The sequence below is a fragment of the Canis aureus genome, chromosome 1, assembly GCF_053574225.1.
Source record: "Canis aureus isolate CA01 chromosome 1, VMU_Caureus_v.1.0, whole genome shotgun sequence".
NCBI classification, from domain to species: domain Eukaryota; kingdom Metazoa; phylum Chordata; class Mammalia; order Carnivora; family Canidae; genus Canis; species Canis aureus.
This window is the reverse complement of record NC_135611.1, coordinates 86,424,669-86,449,454: the sequence shown is the minus strand read 5'-3', so window position 1 is coordinate 86,449,454 and position 24,786 is coordinate 86,424,669. Positions and strand designations below refer to the sequence as shown.

At 37.9% G+C, this 24,786-nt stretch overlaps 1 protein-coding gene across 4 annotated transcripts in view; it reads left to right on the top strand.

Annotated features, from left to right (window-relative positions):
• Nucleotides 1–24,786, top strand: part of C1H9orf85 (chromosome 1 C9orf85 homolog) — a 117,889-nt gene that overhangs the window by 33,830 nt on the left and 59,273 nt on the right. For all 4 annotated transcript variants that reach the window (XM_077907170.1, XM_077907161.1, XM_077907151.1 and 1 more), the window contains one exon: nucleotides 2,598–2,704. In XM_077907170.1, the coding sequence (XP_077763296.1) occupies nucleotides 2,598–2,704 (107 nt within the window). The remainder of the gene's footprint in view (nucleotides 1–2,597; nucleotides 2,705–24,786) is intronic.

The following is a 24,786-nucleotide window of genomic DNA, read 5'->3' as shown; positions in this document are numbered from 1 at the left end:
AAAAGAAAAATAAATAAAATTCTGGAAAGTAGCTTTAAAGAATGATCTTTAAAGGCTTTTGTACTTATGAAACTAAGTTTTGATTGTATATTTGGACATGCTTAAATCTTAACCTTAATAACCTATTATTTCTACGAGGAGGAATATGCTAAAATTAATTGCCAAAACTGGGTTAGTTGTAAACATAGGTGTGAGTAAGGTAAGATTGCAATCTTCTTTGCTTGGGGCAGAATGATTCCTAGAACTAGGATTTAGTTTTCATTGCTCACATCTCTGGAATTCACTTTTTCTAGATTGCCAAAATACAATAAGGCAAGGTGCACAGTTTTCTTTCTTTTTGCAGTTCTTTTTAAGTGGAGAGTACCATTCATTTTCATTGTTACTCTCATTTCTTAACACATCAAAATCAAGTTCAATTTTGTAGTAGTGCCTGTTAGTCATGTGAACTCTCTACAACATCTCCATTTATACTGCTTCACACGCCACTCACAGAACAAGTTTCCACAAAGACCGGTTTTGTTCTACTGTCCAATCCACCCCAAAGAAACCAGTTTCCACGCTATGTGCAGCTTTGTAAATCAAGATGAACTGGTGCTCAGAAATTGGATACAGAAACAAACAAGAAACCAAATAATGCTTCCTAGTTAACGAGCAGAATGTGTTATATATAATAAAATTGCAAGTAACAAAATGTTTTGCATTCTAAGAATATTTTATTAAGAAAGTTCATATCACATTTATCTTGTAATCATAGTTCAAGTCGTTAGCTTGTTCCCATTACTGTTAGAGTTAGGAAAATACACGTAATGCTTTTTAGTAAGATATTCTAAGCAATAGAAAGCAATGAGAACAAATGATGAAATGTGAACTTTAGTTCTGGGTATTTCTTAGCAAGTCTTATATGGGATAACTAAGTATCAAGTTTGATAAGAAGAGGAGTTTGGTATTGGACACAGATTTCCCTCTTTCTGGCAACAACAGACCACTATAGGAAGGAATATAGTATCATGTAGAATTTATTTTCCCAGGAACTCTCCATTTAAGTCAGGGAGAAAGGAATACCCATGCACAATTCATAAATAACAGAATATGTGTTTTACCACAGAAGTAAAATCAAACATAATATATCCACAGCTTACTTTGTGGCTTGAAAACACCCTTGAAATATTTTCTCTTAGAATAAATGTTTTGTCAAATTATTTTACCTTCTTGTTTAAAACTTTAAAGAATATCAAGCACAGTTCAAAAGTTTCAGATTTTTTTTTTCAGATCCTTAAACGTTGTACTTTTAACTCAGCATCAGATAACCTCCCAAAGAATCTGCATCTTTTGTGATCCTTTTCTTTCACCTCTTGAGAAATTAAAAAAAAGGAAACAAAGGAAGCAAAGAAAACATAAAATGTCGTCTTCTCATTATTCTGACAATAGGCCAAGAAAGACCAGGCTTTTATGGCCAAAGTAAGTTAGAGAATTCTCAGAGAACTTAGTGAAAATAAGTACTCTGGGTCCTGAATCACATGAATATGTTATAGAATATAAAACTACTGGGGAAAACACATGACATGTTTATATATTTTTCATTCTCCTAATTTCCCAATACATTTTGAGAAGAAAATCATAATAAATGTTTTTTTGTTTCATAAATCCCTTTCCCCAGCACAGATATTTCCATGCACACATTTATTTTGTTTTGAAGAAATCAGATTAGCAACATTTTTTATAACATTTTTTCTTCACATAAGAATATACAAATGTTGGGGTAAAAAAATGTTGGGGTGCCTGTGTTGCTCAGTCTGTTAGGCATCTGCCTTAATGCCTTAAGCTTGGGTTGTGATGCCCGGGTCCTGGGATCTAGCCACCTCCACCCCCACCCCCCCACCCCCACCCCCGCAGTTGGGCTGGGCTCACTGCTCAGTGGGGAGCCTGCTTCTCCCTCTCCTGCCTGCCACTACCCCTGCTTGCTCTCTCTCTGTCAAATAAATAAATAAAATCCTTAAAAAAAACCCAAAGTCTTTTTAAAAATACAAAAATATTAAATTAAAGAATTAAATGCCTTTTTGCTTCCAGCTGCTTCTCCCTGACGCTCCTTTCTCAGGTGTCATAATTTCTGCTCTCCCCTAGAGACTGACAATTTAGGACTATAATTTCTCAGTGTATTTTCTCATTTCTCATTGGTAAGATTTGAATTGTTGGAAACAGTAGTCTTAAAATATGCATTAGGTTTTCTACTTTATTATTGCATTGTTATTTCTTCCCTATTATTACCTACATACAGTAAAATGCACATATCTTAACTATATAAATTTGAATTTTAACATTTGTGCACATCAGAATCAATGAGGAGGGCTATCTAAAATGCTCTTGCCAAGAGGTTAAAAAGTTTCCTGGATGATTCTGAGCCACATCTAGTTAAGAATCTTTGCCTTGGTAAAGAACCAACTTGAGTAATGCATATAAAAATATATAGTGTATCATAGAATGTTACACAGATTCAGTTATGTTACTATTTTTAAAAACTGAAATTTCTCATGTGCATTTTTCATGGGTTTGCAATGCTGGCTCACAGGTGAAATTCCAACTTTGTTTTTCTGTTTAAGAAAATTAATGCAAAGCTTCATGATGGAGTTTGTCAGCGCTGTAAAGAAGTTCTTGAATGGCGTGTAAAATACAGCAAATATAAACCATTGTCAAAGCCTAAAAAATGGTGAGTTATGTTTCTTAATTACCTTACTAATAATATATGTATCATAGTTTATTATTTCATTCCTCAATATTCAAAATTGTATCCAACTAAATATTAAGGTAAATAGAGAAAAAAATGCCCATTCTCCCATGTAGAATTTCATCTAAACATGCTGATTCCTGCATTATAAAGTGAATTCAGGGGCACCCGGGTGGCTCAGTGGTTGAGCTTCTGCCTTCCGGCTCAGGTCGTGATCCCAGGGTCCTGGGATCGAGTCCCGCATTGGGCTCCCTGGGGGAGCCTACTTCTTCCTCTGCCTGTTTCTCTGCCTCTCTCTTTCTCTCTCTCTCTCTCTCTGTCTCTTTCTCTGTGTCTCTCATGAATAAATAAAATCTTAATAAAATAAAATAAAGTGGATTCGTCCTTCCCCACTCCATTCTTCTATAAATAATGCACCATTTTAATGGAATCTTCATAAAAGGTAGGTTAGGGCTGAGAGGAGAGAGTTTGTTTTGCAAAATTCTTCTCCCATTGACCAGATGACGTTATTTATTGTGGATCGTCTTTACCAAAGGGGTCTTGAAAGAGGCCTGATTTTTTTTTTAAAGATTTTTTTATTCATTCATGAGAGATACAGAGAGAGAGAGAGAGAGAGAGGCAGAGACACAGGCAGAGGGAGAAGCGGGCTCCATGCAGGGAGCCCGATGTGGGACTCGATCCCAGGTCCCCAGGATCAGGCCCTGGGCTAAAGGCAGGGCTAAACCGCTGAGCCACCCGGGCTGCCCTAGGCCTGATGTTTTTAGTTTTTAGTTTTAGTTTTTATTTGAATGTAGTTGACATGCAATGTTATATTAGTTGTAGGTATACACATAGTGAGTCCACAAGTTTATACATTATGCTATGCTTGCTACCATCTGTCACCCTGCGTGGGGGGGGGGGGGGAGGAGGTCTGGTTTTTAATTCAATACATGAAGGTTACTGGGGATCCCTGGGTCGTTCAGCGGTTTAGCACCTGCCTTTGGCCCAGGGCATGATCCTGGAGTCCTGGGATCGAGTGCCACGTCGGGCTCCCTGCATGGAGCCTGCTTCTCCCTCTGCCTGCTTCTCCCTCTGCCTGTGTCTTTGCCTCTCTCTCTCTCTCATGAATAAATAAATAAAAACTTTAAAAAAAATACATGAAGGTTACTGAAATGGCTTAGATTGAGTATCAAATAAATTGCTAGATTGATAACCTATAATTTTATTCCTTTGAAGATTTTGGTCTAAATGAAAAGATACTGGACTTTGTTTCTCATCCCTCTGTACCTCACTGTTTTTCTATAATTCTGGTATTCTCTTTTATCAGCTTTATTATGTACATGCTGGTGCTACTTTCTTCCATCCTTTAGCTCAGCTGAGTAAGAACCATATCAGGAGGTAATTGCTGCTTGCAAGAGAAAAATGATTATTTTAAATATAAAAATTAGCTTAATATATGTGATAGTATTTTTACACATATGAGTTTGAATTTACATACATTTACTACAATTTATATGTGGTAATATTTTTATATATATGAGTTTAGAAGGTTAGTCTAAATAATAAATATGGTATAACCTTTGTCGTTTATTTTAATTGAAAAATCATGTCAGCCTTTTTGTGAATCTGTAACTCAAGCTATGGGGTAATGTGTTTTCTTGAGAATATTTAACATTTTTTAATGTTTTAATTTGGGTGATATATTTTGCATAAGATACTTCTTTTAATACTGAAAGATAAAAGCCTAACAGAAAGTCTAATTTCAGCTATCTAGATTTTTTCTTCCTGTATCACTCTTTGAGAGCAGAATTTTTGGTATTTGTTATAGGTGGAGTTGACCCCTTTTATTTTATTTTTAGTTTTTTGTTTTTAAATATTTTTATTTATATATTCATTAGAGACACACAGAGAGAGAGAGAGGCAGAGACACAGAGGGAGAAGCAGGCTCCATGCAGGGAGCTGGATATGGGACCTGATCCTGGCTCTCCAGGATCACGCCCTGGGCCGAAGGTGGCACTAAACCGCTGAGCCACCTGGGCTGCCCCGACTCCCTTTTAAATATATGAATTTCTCTATCCTTTTTTCAGTCTTTCCTTCATTTTCTTTAGCATTTCCTCCAAAAGTATACTTTTAAACAAATCTGTTGAATTTTATGCTCACTGGCCCAAATTAGCTGTAGGGAAATTTGGCAACTGTTTGTGCTATCCAAGGCTAGATTTCCATGAATGAATTAACTGTGTTTTCTCCTATATTCTGTATAGGTGGTTGTGCTGTAAGCCATGTAGTTTTAGTTGATAGACCTATTATATGATTTATAGTTTTGTAGGGGTAGGCTCAGTTGGTGGAGCATGAAGTTGGGAGTTTGAGCCCCATGTTGGTGTAGAGACTATTTAAAAAATGAAAGTCTTTTGTTTTATTTCACTTTATTTTTTAAAAGACTTTATTTGAGAGCAAGAGAGAGCACAAACAGGGGGATCGGCAGGCAGAGGGAGAGGGAGAAACAGGTTCCCTGCAAGCAGGGAGCCCAAATGGGGCTTGATCCCAGGAAGCCAAGATCATGACCTGAGTTAAAGGCAGACGCTTAATTGACTGAGCCACCCAGGTCCCCCCAAAATAAAAATCTTTTAAAAAAGTGATTTCTCAGGACACCTAGGTGGCTCAGCAGCTGAACATTGCTTTTTGCTCAGGGCGTGATCCTGGGATCCAGGATTGAGTCCCACGTCGGGCTCCCTGCATGGAGCTGCTTCTCCCTCTACCTATGTCTCTGCTTCTCTTTCTCTGTGTCTCTTATGAATAAATAAATAAAATCTTTAAAAAAAAGTGATTCTCTCTACATGTTGGTATAACATGGAGTGCCTGGGTGGCTCACTCAGGGCATGTGACTCTTGATCTTGGCATCATGAGTTTGATCCCCACGTTGGGTATAGGAATTACTCAAAATAAATACATTTAAAAATTCTTTAAAAATCTTAAAAAAAAAAAAAAGAATGATTGGATATGGACACTTAGAACCAAAGGTTAATAACTCTGTCCTGTCTTGGAGTTGCTGCAGTCCTTGGATCAGGAAAGCTCATGATAGGGCAGCCCTGGTGGCTCAGTGGTTTAGTGCCACCTTCAGTCCGGTGTGTGATCCCAGGTTCCAGGATTGAGTCCCACATCAGGCTCCCCACAGAGAGCCTGCTTCTCCCTCTGCCTCTGTTTCTGCCTCTCTCTCTCTCTCTCTCTCTCTCATGAATAAATAAATAAAATCTTTAACAATATATTTATTTGAGAGGGAGAGGGAGATAGAGCATGAGCTGGGGGAGAAGCAGATGGAGAGAGGCAGACTCCCCCCTGAGCAGGGAGCCTGATGTGGGGCTCAATCTCAGGACTTTGAGATCATGACCTGAGATTAAAATCAGACACTTAACTGACTGAGCCACCCAGGTGCCCCAGGATTTTTATAATCATGTTCTTTATGACAGTTTCTCCCAGTTACTGAAAACAACCCTGGATCATTCCCAGAGACTTTTTGGAAAAGATGTCCTAACTAGCTGGAAGAGCTGAAAATTTTGTATTTGGTAGAGGGGGATGGGAAGATGGTCCTGAGAGGGAAGGGGATAAACATGCTTGTCACCTGTTAGTGCTATGCAAACAATGTGATCCTGGTACTACCCTTTGATAAAGGTAGTTTTAAATATCATTGAACATTCAAATCTTTAAGTCTTTATAAAAATAAAATAAAAGACTTATAAAAATAATGTTCAGCTTTTCACAGCTTTTCTTTTCTGTAAAAGAGCTGACATGAGCCACCACTTTGTATGCTACTTAATGAGAGGTCAGCATTAATCCTGTAGCAGAATTCCCATTTGTTTTGGCTTATGTCTTTTGATTCCTCCACCAGGGATTAGAAGGCTACTCTGGTGCCACTAACATCTCCTTGACACCCAAATGGTCTAATCATAATTAGACTTAAAGATTACTTATATATGTAAGAATTGTGGATCAGGACAGGTCTAAATCTTTTTGTATAAAACTTCGTCTTTCAAAAGTCTTGGTTTTGACTTTGAAAAAGAGACTCAAAGATAAATGAAAAACATTATTACTATGCTTGGTCAGTCCCAAGTTGTTTAGGAATCCTGTAAATAACCTTGAGTGTGGAGCTGAATTATTGGAAAAGCAAGAGATCTTACAAATACTAAATGATTTGTATGGCTCCTAAAGAAGAAAGTAGAGCATGCAACTCTGATTTCAGGAGTCTTGACTTTTTTACTTGAAATTCATTTGTCAAGATTATTTTCTAGCTATACTGAAATACAGATGGTGAAAAGATTATTCCTTTCCTCAAGCAATGCAAGATGAGAAATAAAGGGGGCTTTTTTCCCTTTTTTTCTGGGCTCAAAGGGATTATGTGTTTTACCCAAGACAAAGTAAAGCAGATGGAGTTAAGATTCAAATGCAAATTGATCCCATTCCAAAGTCATGTTTTCTTGTCTTCAGTAATTTCTCAGTATTGTGTTATTCATTCAAAATGTCTTTTTCTTCCCTTCATCTGAGCCTGATGCTATATTAATTTTTATTTATTTTTTATTTATTTTAAGAGTTTATTTATTTATTCATGAGAGACACAGAGAGAGAGGCAGAGGGAGAAGCAGGCTCGATGCAGGAGCCCGAAGTGGGACTCGATCCCGGGTCTCCAGGATCACGCCCTGGGCTGAAGACAGTGCTAAACCACTGAGCCACCCAGGCTGCCCTATATTAATTTTTATAGTCACTTATCTTGTTTATGAAAATTATCCACTGCTTGCTTGCTTGATTGATTCATTCAAGTAAGCAAACAAGCAAGCAACCTCGCTAGCTCTATGCCCAACATAGGGCTTGAACTCAGGACCTGGGAACAAGAGTTGCATGCTGGGGAGCCTGAGTGACTCAACGGTTGAGCATCTACCTTCGGCTCAGGACGTGGTCCTGGAGTGCCGGGATGAGTCCCACATCGGGCTCTCTGCATGGAGCCTCCTTCTCCCTCTGCCTGTGTCTTGGCCTCTCTCTGTGTGCCTCTCATGAGTAAATAAATAAAATCTAAAAAAAAAAAAAAAAAGAAAAGAAAGGGTTGCATGCTTTACCAGGCAGCCCTTTTTATTTATTTTTTTTTAAATACATGTGTCCAGACAAATAGATTTTATGTTCAGGCATTGAAATGCCTAAGCTAGTACCTAAAAAATTCTTATTTCATGTATTTCATGTAACCAAACAACCTTTTTCAACTATTAATTTACAAGTGTCATGAGCAAATGCCCTTGTTTGTGTTAGAGTCTCTAGCTTGCTTTTCTCTTCCTACTTATCAAAAAGAATTTACCAAGAATATAGTGTTAGCTTATATTTAATATTACCATAGTAGCAGAAGACAAAGGAGAAGCTGATGTAAAACAGCAACAGGCCACAAACAAATTGGGTTCTGAACTTAGAGGCAGACCTATAGTCCTCTACATTAGTAGTCCTCAACTGGTAGGGGAGGATTTTGCCTCACCAGGGGATATTTGGCAGTGTCGAGATAATTTTGATGATCTTGACTGAAAGATTTGGGAGGAATGCTACAAGTGCTGTGAAATATCCTACAATGTGGTTAAACATCTGCCTTGGGCTTGGGGCATGATCCTAGAGTCCCAGGATCGAGTCCCAGATCGGGCTCCCTGCATGGAGCCTGCTTCTCCCTCTGCCTATGTCTCTGCCTCTCTCTCTCTCTCTGTGACTCTCATGAATAAATAAAGAAAATCCTTTAAAAAATAAACTAAAGAGTAGAGGTGCCTGGCTGGCTCAGTCAGTAGAGCATGCAACTCTGATTTCAGGGTTGTGAGTTTGAGCCCCACCTTGGGGTAGAGTTTACTTAAAAATAATAAACAATTTTTGAAAAGTAAACATTGTTATATACTACAATGTTATCAGTCCCTCCATGTTATCAGTGTATGACAATAAACTATATAGTTTGGCCTCTTTAGTTATATTTTTCAGCCCCTGCATTTCTTATAATAGATTGAGATTCTACTGGTTCATCAGTGATAAGAGAGTTGTGCAACCTCATTCCAGGAGTATTAAAATGTCCCACAGTTTTGCCCACAGGTTGCTATTCATATCATATTGAAGCATGTGATGACTGTAAACCCTGGCTTTATTCTTGCCCAGAAGCTTGGTCCTTCATATTTAAATGTAAAAGCGAACAGTTTTCATTACTGTTGTCTGTTGTTCATCTGTGATGAAATCTACTTTTTGACATTAATATTGATTGATCCCTGGGTGGCGCAGCGGTTTGGCGCCTGCCTTTGGCCCGGGGCGTGATCCTGGAGACCCGGGATCGAATCCCACATCGGGCTCCCGGTGCATGGAGCCTGCTTCTCCCTCTGCCTGTGTCACTGCCTCTCTGACTATCATGAATAAATAAAATCTTTAAAAAAATATATTGATTGATACAGCAAGCTTTAATTTAAAATAGCCTGCATAAAGTGCAATAATTTCCATTTTCTCTATTTTTATAAATTACTCTTGGTCCGAGATGAATATTTTGTACTCTTTTAAGAATCTTTCTAATCAAATCTGTGGTGAGAAGAGGTAGTACAATCTCTCTCCATTTGTGTTTAAACACATCATTTAGAGACACAAGAAAGTGAATTGTTAACTTTTCTACTCAAAATTCTTTAGAATTTAGTTACTGTTTTCTTAAAAGCATTTTTAAAGTAGCATATGATATAATTCCTTCGTATGGTTTCAGAATCTTTCTATGTTAGCAGATTGCTTAGAGTCACTGGAGGAAGTGTGACTTTATTCTGAATCTCTGTCAATGTTGAGTTTCTAGTATTTGTACACCAAGGGTGGAGTACCATAGCTCATTGTTTACAAAAGCTCCTACTCATCGCATATGTCAGAGTATTGCAAGTGGAGCTGAATTATGATAAAGGTTAAAGTGTCATAATATAACCAGGAAATGAAGGTAGTGCCAGCAGAGTTGTGGCAGAGTAAAATAAGCCCTTTACTTCTAGCAAGTACTAGAAATGGATCAGTTCTTTTTCCCTTGGTATTTATTGTCTAGATCAGTGGTTCTGAAATTTTTTGTTTTCAGGAACCCTTTGTAACTCTTAAAAATTACTGAGAATCTGGGAAAGCTTGGTTTATATGGGTTTATGTGGGTTATATCTATTGATACTTAAATTGTATTAACTATGAAAACTCAGAAATTTAAAAATAATTATTTAATAAACAATATGAATATAAACAACATGCAAATTAAGTGCTAATAACTTTAAGAAAAATGACTTTTTTAAAAAAATTATTTATTTATTCATGAGGGACACAGAGAGAGGCAGTGACACAGGCAGAGGGAGAGGCAGTGGGAGAAGCTGGCTCCATGCAGGGAGCCTGATGTGGGACTTGTCTCCAGGATCACACTCCGGGCTGAAGGTGGCGCTAAACCGCTGGGCCACTGCGGGTACCCCAAAAAATGACTTTTGAAACAAAAATATCAGTGAGACAAGTGGCATTGTTATACATTTTTACAAATTTCTTTAGTGTCTGGCTAGTAGAAGAAAAAGTAAAGAGCAAATTTGAGAAGTAAATTTTCATAGCTCTTCTCAGATTGTAGAAATCCTTTCAAGAGTTGTATGCTCTACCCAGTGAGCCAGCCAGGTGCCTGCCCCATGTGTGATTTTGTAATATCATGCATTTGCTCACACTGAGTTATCCTGTCTTCCAGAAGTTATGTTTTATTACACAATATAAAAAGTCATGTTAATGTCATAACAATGTCATTAAAAAGTGAGTTATTTTTGTTTTTTAACTGAGTTTTAGGGGGCAACAAGTACAGCGATTACTAGTACAGTTTGGCACCACTGTCTTTGTTCATGCTGAGGTGCCAGCACTTTTAGTATCCATTATGAGGAATGAAACTCAAAGAAAGTGACTTGCAAAGATTATATGACGAGGCAATGTCAAAGTTGGGCTAGAATCTAAGTCTCCTATTTCCCAAGTCTGTGCTATTGTCAAAATAATATTTCCTAGTATTTGCAGTGATCCATTGAAAACTTCAAATTTTGTCCTAATTTTGAAAACACTTAAATATTCAGTGAACATTTTTTAGCTTTTAATAACTTTTTCCTTTTCATTATAAAAAAATAAATATGGTAACTTTTTTAGCTTTTAATAACTTTTTCCTTTTCATTATTAAAAAGTAAATATGGTAACATTTTTTAAAAAGTGTCCTACTGTCTACTTTGCCAGTGAACAAGGTTTATAGGCGTGACTTGTTTTTTTTATTTGACCATGGTTTCCACTGAAATTATAAGTTGTGGTAAATGCATGGTCAAGATTGATTGTTTCTAAAAAAAAAAAAAAAAGATTGATTGTTTCTGGGAATTATATTCCATGGAGAAATAAAGAGAAGACAAGACCATGATTGTTTTAACACCTCTGAAATTCATTTATTGTTGGCAACTCACAAAATATTCAAAATATAGCCATTTTCAAGAGAAAATATGTAAGATTTATATTTAGGTGAATTTAAAGTTTTTCTTTACTGTGTATTTTATTTGTTTATTTATTTTAAGGATTTTATTTATTTATTCATGAGAGACACAGAGAGAGAGAGAGCGAGAGAGGCAGAGACACAGGCAGAGGGAGAAGCAGGCTCCATGCTGGGAGCCCGACGTGGGACTCGATCCCGGGACCCCAGGATCATGCCCGGACTGAAAGCAGGCGCCAAACCTGTTGAACCACTCAGGGATCCCTTTACTGTGTATTATAAGAAAAAAACACTCAAGAGTGATTAAATAATTTTCAATCATTTTAAAAGGTGTTTCAAGCTATTTCACAAATTTTATGACAATTTGGAAGATGTGTCTCTTATTAAAATAATATCTAAACCAGTCCATTAAAAGAAACCAAAAACCAAACTAAACAAACAAACAAGCAAACAAAATAAACCAGTCCATTCTTAAGATCAGGATTCTTTGAATCTTGAGGTAAAAATTAAAAAAATGCAAAAACTCAATTACTTTCATGCTTTCATTCTGCTCCCAGTGAAGACATAAAGCCTGAATTAAGAGATTTGAAAGAGAAGGCACATAAAGGTCTTACTTACTTGTAAGGGAACATGGAAGATTGTTAGAGTATATACATTTAGATTACATTTTCACAAACAGATTTCACATTGACAAAAAGGAAACATTTTAAAAATGTGTGTGTCTCCTTAAAAGATAGGTATATTTATATTCACAGTTACTAGCCTAATAAAACCTGGCTGTTTTTCAGAGTAAATTTAAATTTGAAAAGAGCATAATTGCTTTCAGCATTAGAATTCCTTCTCTTCTTTGAATTGGCTATTGGGATCTCTACCGGCAGTAGGAACACTGGGAAACCCCCATCTGTAGGCAGTCTTACTTTGATCTAGTCAAGAGTTCTCAAGTGGTAATGTGCATAAGAATTTCTTGAAGAGTTTAACAGATTCTTGGGACCCATCCCCAAGATTCTGAGTATGTAAATAATGGCTCTAACCCAGATATCTGCATTTTAATAAGCTATGCAGGTGTTGGAGTCAGTGTTAAGAGTCACTGTTATAGGGACTCAGTGGGCCAGAGAATAGATTCTGGGATCTTTTGACTCCAGATTCCAAAACAGGATATCCCATGTTTAAGCCTATTTTACATGCAAATTTTAACATTAACAGTTCTGTAAATACAATTTTATCCCTGATTTAGCAATTTGAATACTTAAGGTTTGGCTTACCCCAGGGCTCTCTGGTATGAAACAGCACATCTACAGAAATGAAAACATTGTAATTTCCTTGAACCTTTGAAAAACCTAACAGAGACAAACTTTCTTTAAAATTATTTGAAAACTTTAAAAAATGTGAAACTAAAAGAAAACCTAAAACTTTTCCTAATTCATGTGGATTGTTAGAGCTTTATTTGTGCATGTTCTAATGGTATTCATTTTTTAAATCTATTTTTATTGCAGAGTAATTAAGTAAAGCTTTTTTAAAATCCAAAATATAAACAAACATTCTGAAAAAAACAAAACAAAACAAAACAAAATATAAACAAACATACCAAGTTATTTATTTATTTTTAAAGATTTTATTTATTTATTCATTAAAGACACACAGAGGGAGAGAGGCAGAGACATAGGCAGAGGGAGAAGCAGGATCCATATAGGGAGCCCGATGTGGGACTCGATCCCAGGACCCCAGATCATGTTCTGAGCCAAAGGCAGACTGAGCTACCAGGCGCTGAGCCACCCAGGCATCCCACATACCAAATAATTTAATAAAAAATGTTTAATTGTTTTCACTTATATTGTATATCAGAGTGGGGATTTTCAGCTTTTTTTTTTTTTAAGTTCTTAGATTTTTGTCAGGTCTCTTGAAGATACAATTTATATGCAGTAAAATTTACCTATTTTAGTATACTGTATTAAAAAAAGACAAAATTCACCCGAGTAAATTTTAATGATCTTATTAGCTTTATTCATTGATTCATGAATCAGGTAGCATACAGTTTAGAAGACAGAAAGGAACTCCAAGAAGGTATCCAAAATGAAAGATGTTTATAGACAGAAGGGAGTGTGAACAAGGAAATTACACTAGATAACAATGCTGGTTGGTTACTGCAGTCCAGTTTTCCCTAGGGGCTGACTGGGGTCTGTCAGGCAGCTTACCTAACTCTGCTGATGAGATACGTGATTTGACTGGTGTAGGATTCCACTTCTGGCAGAGCTGAAAGTGAACTACATCTTGATTTGGTGACTTGGGGCTCATCATAAGTAACTCCATTTTGGGCCTGCTTTCATGTTTTTAACTACAATTTTATAAGTTTTGAGAAATGAATACAATTGTGAGACTGATAACCACAATTAACATAGAGGACAGTTCCATTACCCCAAAACTTCATTCCACCTGTTGCGGGGTCATCAAATGGAAAGGCCAGAAAGAATTCTTGAGATATTATAAGGTGCAACTTAAAAGGTTTATTTAAATAGCATGAGGATAGAACTCATGGGCAGAAAGGGCTGTACTTTTGCTGTATGAAGCTGGTGGTTATACAGTACTGCTCAAGGAGGAAGGAATGTGCCGGGAGTGTTAGATCATAAATGTCTTCTTTGAATTTCTTTTTTTTTTAAAGATTTATTTTTATTTATTTATGATAGACATATATATAGAGAGAGGCAGAGACACAGGCAGAGGGAGAAGCAGGCCCCATGCCAGGAGCCCGACGCAGGACTCGATCCCGGGACTCCAGGATTGTGCCCCAGGCCAAAGGCAGGCGCAAAACTGCTGAGCCACCCAGGGATCCCCTCTTCTTTGAATTTCTACTCGTAAAACTAATTTTGCATGATTTCTATGGTGTTTATCATTCAGTTTGATATTAAATTTTGGTGATATACACAAGCATTTATGAGACCCCATAAGAATGTAGCAACAAGGGCCTCTGAGTGGTACAGTTTTTACCCCAAGAGAGTGAAACCCTCTCTTGGTTTCAGCTCAGATTGTGATAAGGTTGTGAGATGGAGCCCCTTGTCGGTTCAGCATGTAGTCTGCTTGAGAAATTTCCTCCCACTCTCCCTCTCCCACTCTAAAATAAACTAACAAATCTTAAAAAAAAAATACAAAATAAATAAAAGAATGTAGCAACCAGCACTTATTTGATCCTTATCAAAACCATGCAAGCAAAAAAAAAAAAAAAAAAAAAACATGCAAGCTAAGGACACCTGGGTGGTTCACTGGTTGAGTGTCTGCCTTTGGCTCAGGTCATGATCCCAGGGTCCTAGGATGGAGTCCTGAATGGGGCTTCCTCTCAGGGAGCCTGCTTCTCCCCCTGCTTATGTCTCTGCTTCTGTATGTGTCTTTCACGAATAAATAAATAAAATATTTAAAAACAAAAAAACTGTGCAGGCTATAGGTCAGCCTTAGGTTCACTAAAGGTGAACGTTTTTCCGCTTCTATTCCTCAACATTTCACCTCTGACCAATTTTCAGTAGTTAAATTTTTAAGGTTGTTGAAAGGCAAGGGGCTCATGTTCTATAGCTTCTTCAAGTAATAAGGGTCGTAGAGATGTCCCTACTTATGAACCAAAACTGTTCACTGTCTGCACCTATAAGTAACTATTATGGAAGACCATTGCTATAGAGTACAGAATGGACATCAGGGAGGACTGTTTCATGTATTAAGGATCATCTGTCAGTTGGGCAAAGGAATTAGGAACTGTTTCCATGTACCTCAACCATAGGAGAGAGCAAAGCAAAAGAGACAACACATTAGGATTAATATTACAATAAAAATAAGAAGTTTGGGGCTCCTGGTTCATTCAGTTGGTAGAGCATAGAACTCGATCTCAGAGTTATAAATTTGAGCCCCACTGTTAAGTGTAGAGATAACTTAAAACCCTAAAAAAAAAAAATCCTGCTTTCAGTTCTTTAAAAAAACAAAAAGTGTGATAAGAAGACTCTTTAAGGTAGACTATAGTTCACTTCCCAACCAAAATGTAACCAGGCGTTGATAAAACTAGGAGTCAGACACTGCCTTAATTTGTGTATGTATGTCTGCTAAAACTTTGGATACATTAGCAGAGTCCTCCGGGATATATACACAACATTTAGTCTCAATATTAGCATAACTTCCTTTTTGGCTTACAGTATGAATATCAAGGGCCATTAGGTTTTGGAGGGCCACTTTTCCAATTTATGGGTGACTTCACGTTTGGTTAAAGGTGGCTGCTGCATGCTTGGCTAAAGCCTCTATTTGTAATTTTTACATCCATAGTGGTGGCTCCCAGAACAAATATGGCTAAGGGAGAAAACCATGAAGAAATCTTACTTGCCGCCTGTCTAGCCTTAACAGTATCCTCATGAGGAATTGCTGGTGAGTGGGAGATGACTTGTCCCAGGAACTAAGGGCATGCCCCCAGTGTATTCTCCAATCCAGTTATGAGGAAGGTGGGGCCATCTATTATCTGCACAAGTTCATAGTTAGCTCCAAGGAGCGAAGTATACTCTGACCTTTAAGGAGCAATTTTGTTACCCTAGCCGCATAGGATTGATCAAAGTGAGAGCTGAGGGGGATCCCTGAGTGGCTCAGCGGTTTAGCACCTACCTTTGGCCCAAGGCGTGATCCTGCAGTCCCCGGATCGAGTCCTGGGATCGAGTCCCACATTGGGCTCCCTGCATGGAGCCTGCTTCTCCCTCTGCCTGTGTCTCTGCCTCTCCTCTCTGTCTCTGTGTCTCTCATGAATAAATAAATAAAATCTTTTAAAAAAAAATCTGCTTTGCTGGAACTTTTTAAGATTGAACTCTTAGTAGCCTCTTGAGGCTAGAGACAAGCCAAATAGTTATCATCAGACTTGTCTGCAATACCTATAGATTTGGGTGTTTTCCTCCTCTTGAGGTCCCCAAAATATTCTGAGGTCCCTGTACCTGCCAGAAGTAGTGACATTCTTTGTTTACCTGCTAAGGCTACTGGAAATTCTGTAAGCAAGGTATCAGGTCAATATTTCCAGGCAACTCCCTGGCTCCATATGGTCATCAAATTCCTTAAAGCTGTCTCAGCAAATCTGTGTCTATGTGTGTCTCTCAAATATGACATTCTAGTCAAAGCCTTGATAAAATAACCAATGCTTTCAGTGGTGTCCTGTTAAAAGGAGAACAGATTTTCATTGAACTTGTACAAATAATTATAATTGCTAAGGAAGAAAGAATACTCGTTGAGAGTTTCTGAATTTCAGAGGGTTCAGGTGGAGAGAAAATTTAAATACTCCAATTTGTTCATAAAGGAATACTTTATCATGTTTCTGTAAGTCATGAATATCTTTAGGGAAAACAGGACCTTGGGATCATGACCTGAGCTGAAGGCAGATACTTAACCAACTGAGCCACCCAGATGCCCCAGTGCTGATAACTTTAGACATGTCTATCTTCATTAAACTATCAATCTGTTCCTCACAGTCAGTTTTTACCTGGGGCACCTGTGGGGAGATCTGAAGTGGGTGGTTTAAGTCCAGGGAGGGGTCCCTGGACGCTTTCATGTTGATTAGGGAGGTGCTCCGGTTTAAACCTCATAAGGAGCTGGCCCAGCAGCTTGGAGTGGCTCTTCACTCTTTGATAGCGAGGGCAGGAGGAGCAGGAGCCAAAGGCACCGGAGACAATGAGGATGGTTTAGAGCCAGTTATGCAAGCCGTGCCCATCGTGGTGCAGAATCAGGAGGGGGTCGTGGAGGCAAAAGAGGTGACGCACTGCCAGCAAGGCTGGAGTCAGATAAAAGCCCAGATGGCACAGAAAGAGGACTCATGGCCCTAAGGCTCATCAACTTAGATGGATGAACATACACACATTTTCTTTCCACCAACAAAAAGTGAAAATAGGTAGTCCATGTCAGATAGAGAAGACAGGGAACCTCCCTGAAACCAATGGAGTTTTGGCAGCCACTTGGGTATATTCCTTAAAGTCCATATCCTGAGGTAGACAAACCAGACAATTAGCTCTAGTCACCATAGCCACTAACCTGGGAAATTAATTAGAATCAAGCAGTATTCATCCATTCCTCTCAAGGTGTATTCCAGATCTGACACACAAAAGCCTTAGCAAACAAACAGAAAATGAGTAACTCAGGAGTAACAGAAGGAGGCATGTACAGGATCATGGAAATTCTAAAAATAGGTAACATGATTTATATGAGCTAAGGAGAGGTTACAGGTCTTGAGGATACCATTAGGAGGAAGGTGAGAGGAGAGGAGATGTCTAGAAAACAAAGATTGTGCTATTATGTTGGTAAGTGTCTAGGTAAAGTAGAATTTCTGTTAATAGCTGTCTTTCTGGTATAAGCAAGCAATTGTGTGAGAAGTGAAGGGCTTTCCTGAATCTCCTAGGTTTTGATTTCTTTTAACTCAACATAATGTTCACACCAAAGTGGCCCATCTTGGGGTGGCCTGCCCTTGTCCCCTGTACTTTTAAAGAAGAATACTTTTTTTATATTTTGTTTTTTTTTTTAATTTTTTATATTTTGGTGATGATCAGGATTTATCAGGAATTTTTTATCATGACTTTGTTGTTGTAGCTAAGAAATCTTTGCCTGGCCCAGGGTCACAAATGTTTTCTCCTGTGTTTTCTTTTAGATGTTGCATAATTCTTGGTTTTGTATTTGGGCTTATGATCCTTTTCCTGTTAATTTTATGGATAGCCAGTTCCAGCATCATTAGTTGAAAGGACCATTTTTTTCTCCATTGAATCCCCTTTGTACTGTGCTGAAAATCAATTGATTATATATGTATGGATCTATTTCTGGAATCTGTTTTGTCCCATTGATCTATATGTCTGTCCTTCCACCAGTGCCACACTAACTTGACTACTACAGCTTTATGGCTAGATTGAAATCCAATCATGTGTCTTCCAGCCTGGCTTTCTTTTTCAAAATCGTTTTGACTATTAATAGATTTTTGCTTTTCCTTATAACTTTTAGAATCTATTTGTCAATTTCTACAGAAAGACATTGGTCATTGCTAGAACATTGATATAGTTTTTTTTTAAGATTTTATTTATTTATTCATGAGAGACACAGAGAGAAAGAGAGAGGCAGAGACACAGGCAGAGGTAGAAGCAGGCTCCATGCAGGGAGCCTGACATGGGACTTGATCCTGGGTCTCCAGGATCATGTCCTGAAGGTGGCGCTAAACCGCTGAACCACCCGGGCTGCCCAAACATTGATATAGTTTATTTTTGTTTATGGACTGTATGTACTATGACTTTCATAAACTCACTTTTTATTTATTTTTTAAAATTTCAAAAATTTTAAAGACTTTATTCATGAGAGACAGGGAGAGGGATAGAGAGAGAGACAGAGACATAGGCAGAGGGAGAAGCAGGCTCCATGCAGGGAGCCTGATGTGGGACTTGATCCCAGGACTCTAGGATCATGCCCTGAGCCAAAGGCAGACACTTAACTGCTGAGCCACCCAGGCATCTCTAAAAATTTTATTTTTTAGTAATCTCTATAGCCAGCGTGAGGCTTGAACTTACAACCTCCAAGATCCAGAGTCACGTGCTCTACCAACTGAGCCAGTGAGGCACCCCCTACTTTTTATTTCTAATACTGTTTTTGTAAATTTGTTGGAATTTTCTACATAGATAATGATTTTTTTAAAAATCAAGACAGTTTTATTTCTTGATTTCCAATCTATATGCAATTGTATTTCTTTTCTTTTTTTTTTTTTAAAGATTTTATTTATTTATTCATGAGAGACAGAGACACAGGCAGAGGGAGAAGCAGGCTCCATGCGGGGAGCCCGACATGGGACTTGATCCTGGGTCTCCAGGATCATGCCCTGGGCGGAAGGCGGCACTAAACCGCTGAGCCTCCCGGGCTGCCCAATTGTATTTCTTTTTTGCCTTAGCTGCACTGCCTAGAACCCCTAGTATGTTTTTGAAAAGGAATAATGAAGGCCTATATTCTTGCCCTGTTCCTGATGTTTTGGGGAATGTATTCATTTTTTCATCAGTAAGTGTGATATGAGCTGTAGTTTCTTTGTAGGTACTTTTTATTAGGTTAAGGAAGTTTCCTTATACTTTGCTGAGAGTTTTTGTCATGAACAGATGTTAAACTTTGTTAAATGCTTTTTCTACATCTAATGAGATAATTTTTGGTTTTCCATCAATTTGGTGCATGGTTTTAATTTTGAATCAGCTTTGCATGCCCTTGGATAAAGCCTACTTGGTCGTGATGTATATCCTTTTTATATGTTGCTAAGTTTCAGTTGCTGACATTTTGTCATAGGTTTTTTACATCTATGTTCATTAGAAATACAGTCCGTAATTTTGTATTTGTTTTGCTGTGATATTAGGGTCTCATCAAATGAGTTGGGAAGTATTCCTTCCTATTTTGTTTTCTGTTTTCTGGAAGGATTTGTGTAAAATTAGTACTATTTCTTTATACTTTTTTTTTTTAAATTAGTACTATTTCTTATTTGGTAGAATTTTTTTTTTTTTTAAGATTTTATTTATTTATTCATGAGAGACACAGAGAGAGGCAGAGACATAGCCAGAGGGAAAAGCAGCCTCCCTGTGGGGAGCCTGATGTGGGACTCTATCCCAGGACCCTGGGATCAGAACCTGAGTCAGAGGCAGACACTGAACCACTGAGCCACCCAGGTGCCCCTTATGTGGTAGGATTCACTAGTGAAGCCATTCTGCAGCTGGAGTTTTAAACTATGATTAAATTTTTCTTTAATGGGGGATCCCTGGGTGGCACTGCGGTTTGGCGCCTGCCTTTGGCCCAGGGCGCGATCCTGGAGACCCGGGATCGAATCCCACATCAGGCTCCTGGTGCATGGAGCCTGCTTCTCCCTCTGCCTGTGTCTCTGCCTCTCTCTCTCTCTGTGACTATCATAAATAAAAAAAAAAAGTCTCTCATAGTTTGTCTTCTTCTCCTTTAAAAAAAAAAAAAAAATTTTCTTTAATGGGTAGAATTTTTAGATTATCTGTTTCTTCTTGAGCAAGTTTTGATAGTATGCTTTTTCAGAAATATGTCTATTTCTTTTTTTAAAAATGTATGTATGTATGTATGTATGTATTTATTTATTTATTTGAGAGAGAAAGTGTGACCCCTGGTGGGGGGAGGGGCAGAGGAAGAGGGAGAAGGAGACTCCCCACTGAGCAGGGAACTGGACACAGGGCTCATTCCCAGGAACTCGAATTCATGACCTGAGCTGAAGGCAGAGACCTAACTGACTGAGCCACCCAGATGCCTCAGAAATGTGTCTGTTTGGGACACCTGAGTGCTCAGTGGTTGAGCGTCTGTCTTTGGTTCAAGTGGTGGATCCTGGGGTCCTGCATCGGGCTCCCCACAGGGAGCCTGCTTCTCCCTCTGCTTATGTCTCTGCCTCTGTGTCTGTGTCTCTCATGAATAAATAAATAAAATCTTTTTTTAAAAACGTGTCTATTTGAATGAAGTTGTTGGATTTATAGGTATAGAGTTGTTAGTAAAATTCCTTTATTATTTTAATATCTGTTGGATTTGCCTAGTGCTATCTCTTCTCTCATTCTTGATATTGGTAATTTGTCTCTTTTTTTTAATCTTCATGAATCTGGCTTTGTATTTATGAATTATATTAATTTCTTTTTAAAAGAGCCGGCTTTTGGTTTTATTGATTTTCTCTATTTTTCTGTTTTCAATTTTATTGAATTTTTAAAAAATATTTTGTTTTTAAGCAATCTCTATACCCAACATAGGACTGGAACTCATGACACCAAGATCAAGAGTCACATGCTCTACTGACTGAGCTAGCCAGGCACCCAATTTTATTGATTTTTTTTAAAGTAATCTGTATCTTCAATGTGGGGCTTGAACCATCATGACCCCATGATCAAGCATCGCATGCTCTTAACAACTGAGCTAGCCAGGGCCCATTCAATTTCATTGATTTTGGTTTTATTGATATTGCTTCCTTCCTTTTGTTTTCTTTGAATTTATTTTATTTCTTTTTTCCCCTCCGCTTTCTTAAAGTAGAGGTTTAGGTAGTGTTTAATATAAATATTTAATTATATGAATTTCCCAGGAACATTTGTATTTTGTTCTATAAATTTTGATGTTGTGTTTTCATTTGTTGTTCAGTCAAAGTATTTTTTTAAGTCTTCTTTCTTTTTATTTTTTTTTTAAATTCATTTATTTCAGAGAGAGAGAACTTGTGCATGCACACAGGCACATGAATGGGGTGGCAGGGTGGGGGAGACAAAGGGGGAGGGAGAAGCAAACTCCCTGCTTAGCGGGGAACCCAGTGTGGGGCTTAATTCCAGGACCCTGAGATCATACCCTGAGCTGAAATCAAGAGTTAGAGGCATAGCTGACTGAGCCACCCAGGCGCTCCCAGGCAAAATATTTTCTGATTTTCCCTGTGATTTCCTCTTTGACCTGTAGGTCATCTAGGAGTGTTTTTTATTTTCTAGATATTAGGGCATTTTCCAGATATTTTTGTTTTTATTGATTTCTACTTAATTTCACTATGGTAAAAAAACAAATTTCAGGTTAAAAATCTTTTTTTTAATTTGTTGAGATTGGTTTTATGGCTCATGATATGGTCTGTCTTATGGAATGCTCCATGTGTACTTGAAGAGAATATATTGCTCTTCTTGGGTTGTTGGAGTGTTCTGTAAATTTGACAGCGTTCTATCAACCAAGTGTTCAGTATCTTTATTGACTTTTTGTATACTTGTTCCATCAGTTAGAGAGAGAGAAGTGTTAAGTCCTTAACAGTACTTGTGGATTTTTCTGCTTCTCTTTTTATCAATAACTTTGCCTCATTTATTTTAACACCCAATTGTTAGGTGCATAAACACTTAGGATTTTTCAGTGTTTTTGGAAAATTGATCCCTTTATTGTCATGTAATAACTCTTTTTTATACCTGAAAATTTTCTTTAAAGTATATTTTGATGATAACATAGTGACTCTAGCTTTCTGTTGATTAGGTTTTTTTTCCCTTGTCCTACTTTTAACTACATGTCTATGTTTATTTTTTTTAAACGATTTTATTTATTTACTCATGAGAGACACAGAGAGAGAGAGAGAGAAAGGCAGAGACACAGGCAGAGGGAGAAAAGCAGGCTCCATGCCGGGAGCCCGACGTGGGACTCGATTCCAGGTCTCCAGTATCACACCCTGGGCCGAAGGCAGTGCTAAACCGCTGAGCCACCGGGGCTGCCCACATGTCTATGTTTAAAGTGAATTTCTGCTATCTTGGGTCTCTCATTCCAAGTTTTTCTTAGGTTTGACTTTTTACAAAAAGCCTTATGAAGGGGGCACCTGGGTGGGTCTGTGGTTGAGCATCTGGCTTTGACTCAGGTTGTGATCCCAGGGTCCTGGGATGGAGGACCCCACAGGGAACCTGCTTCTCCTTCTGCCTATGTCTCTGCCTCTCTCTGTGTGTCTCTCATGAATAAATTTTAAAAATCTTTAAAAAAAATTAATAATAAAGGGAGAAGCAGGCCACCCTGCAGGGAGCCCAATGTGTGGGACTCGATCCCAGAATCCCAGGGTCACGACTTGAGCCAAAGGCAGATGCTCAACCACTGAGCCACCCAGGCATCCCTCCACATTATTATTACTGATACCTGTTATTGTCTTTCTTTATGGTAATAGTCATTCTAGTGCTGTGAGGTAATATGTCATTAAAGTTTTGATTTGCTTTTCCCTGATGTGGAACATCTTTTCATGTGCTTATTGGCCATTTACATATCTTATTTTGTTGTGATTCTGGGGTTTCTGGGATTAAGTCCTGCATCAGGCTCCCCATAGGGAGCCTGCTTCTCCCTCTGCCTATGTCTCTGCCTCTCTTTTGGTGTCTTTCATGAATAAATAAAATCTTTAAAACAAAACAAAACTGTAGTTATTATGCTATCCATGACTTTATTTATTTTATAACTGGAAGTTTATACCTTTTTATTTCCTTCTTTTTAATGTCTGAATAATATTCCATTGTATATTTTACCATTTTCTTCATTCGTCTATCAGTAGACACTTTATTTATTTATTTATTTATTTATTTATTTATTTATTTAAGTAATCTCTATGCCCAAAGTGGGGCTCAAACTCATGAACTCAAGATTAAGAATTGTATACTCTGCTGACAGCCAGCCAGGTGCCTGTAGGTTGTTTCCATTTTTTGACTATTACAAATAATTCTGCAGGTAACATGGGGTGCGTCCATGTTTGTGAGTTAGTGTTTTTATTTTCTGCAAATAAATACCCAGAAGTGAAGTTAGTAGATCATATAGAATTTCTAGTATTGGTTTTTTTAGGAACTTCCATATTCTTTTATATAGTGGCTACACTAATTTACATTCCTACCAACATTGCACAAGGGTTCCCTTTTTCTCCATATCCTCACTAATGCTTATTTCTTGTCTTTTTGAGAACAGCCATTCTAACATGTATGGGGAGATATCTCATTGTGGTTTTGATCTGCATTTCCCTGGTAATTAATGATGTACATTTTTTTCATACCTGTTGGCCATCTGTACGTCTTTTCTGGAAAAGTGTCTATTGAGATTCTCTTCCCATTTATTTATTTTTTATTTTTTAAAAAATTTTATTTATTTATTCATGAGAGACACACACACACACAGAGGCAGAGACACAGGCAGAGGGAGAAGCAGGCTCCATGCAGGGAGCCCGATGTGGGACTCAATCCCAGGTCTCCATGATCAGGCCCTGGACTGAAGGTGGTGCTAAACCGCTGAGCCACCTGGGCTACCCTCTCTTCCCATTTATAATCAGACTGTTTGTGGTTTTGCTATTGAGTTGTGTGAGTTCGTTATATTTTGGATATTAATTCTTTCTCAGATACTGTGTATGATTTGTAAGTATTTTCTCCTACTTAGTAGGTTACCTTTTCATTTTGTTGATAGTTTCCTTTGCTGGGCAGAAGCTTTTTAGTTTGATGTGCCACTTATTTTTAATTTTGCTGCTTTACTTTTAGTCTTTTTTCTTTTTTTAAAAAATAATTTATTTATTTATTGGAGAGAGAACAGGAGAGAGAGAGACAGAGAGAGAGAGAGAGAGAATGCATGAGGATGGACAGAGGGAGAAGCAAACTCTCACTGAGCAGGGAGTCTGATGCAGTACTCCATTCCAAGACCCTGGGATCATTGACCTGGGCTGAAGGCAGATATTTAACCAACTGAGCCACCCAGGCGCCCTACTTTTAGTCTTAAATCCAAAAAATTATTGCTAAGACATTTATCAAGGAGTTTATTGCCCATGTTTTCTTCTAGGAATTTTATAGTTTCAGGTCTTACATTCAAGTCTTTAACCCATTTTGAGTGAATTTTTGTGTATGGTGTAAGATAGGGCTCAGTTTCATTCTCTCTCTCTCTTTTTTTTTTTAGTTTCATTCTTTTGTATGTGGCTGTCCAGTTTTCCCAGCACTATTTATTGAAGAGATTGTTCTTTCCATATTATTTGTCCTTGGCTCCTTTGTTGTAAATTAATTGACCATATATATATTAAAGAATTAATACCAATTCTTCTCAAACTATTCCAAAATGTAGAAAAGAAGGGAGCACTGCCACACTCATTTTATGAGGCTTA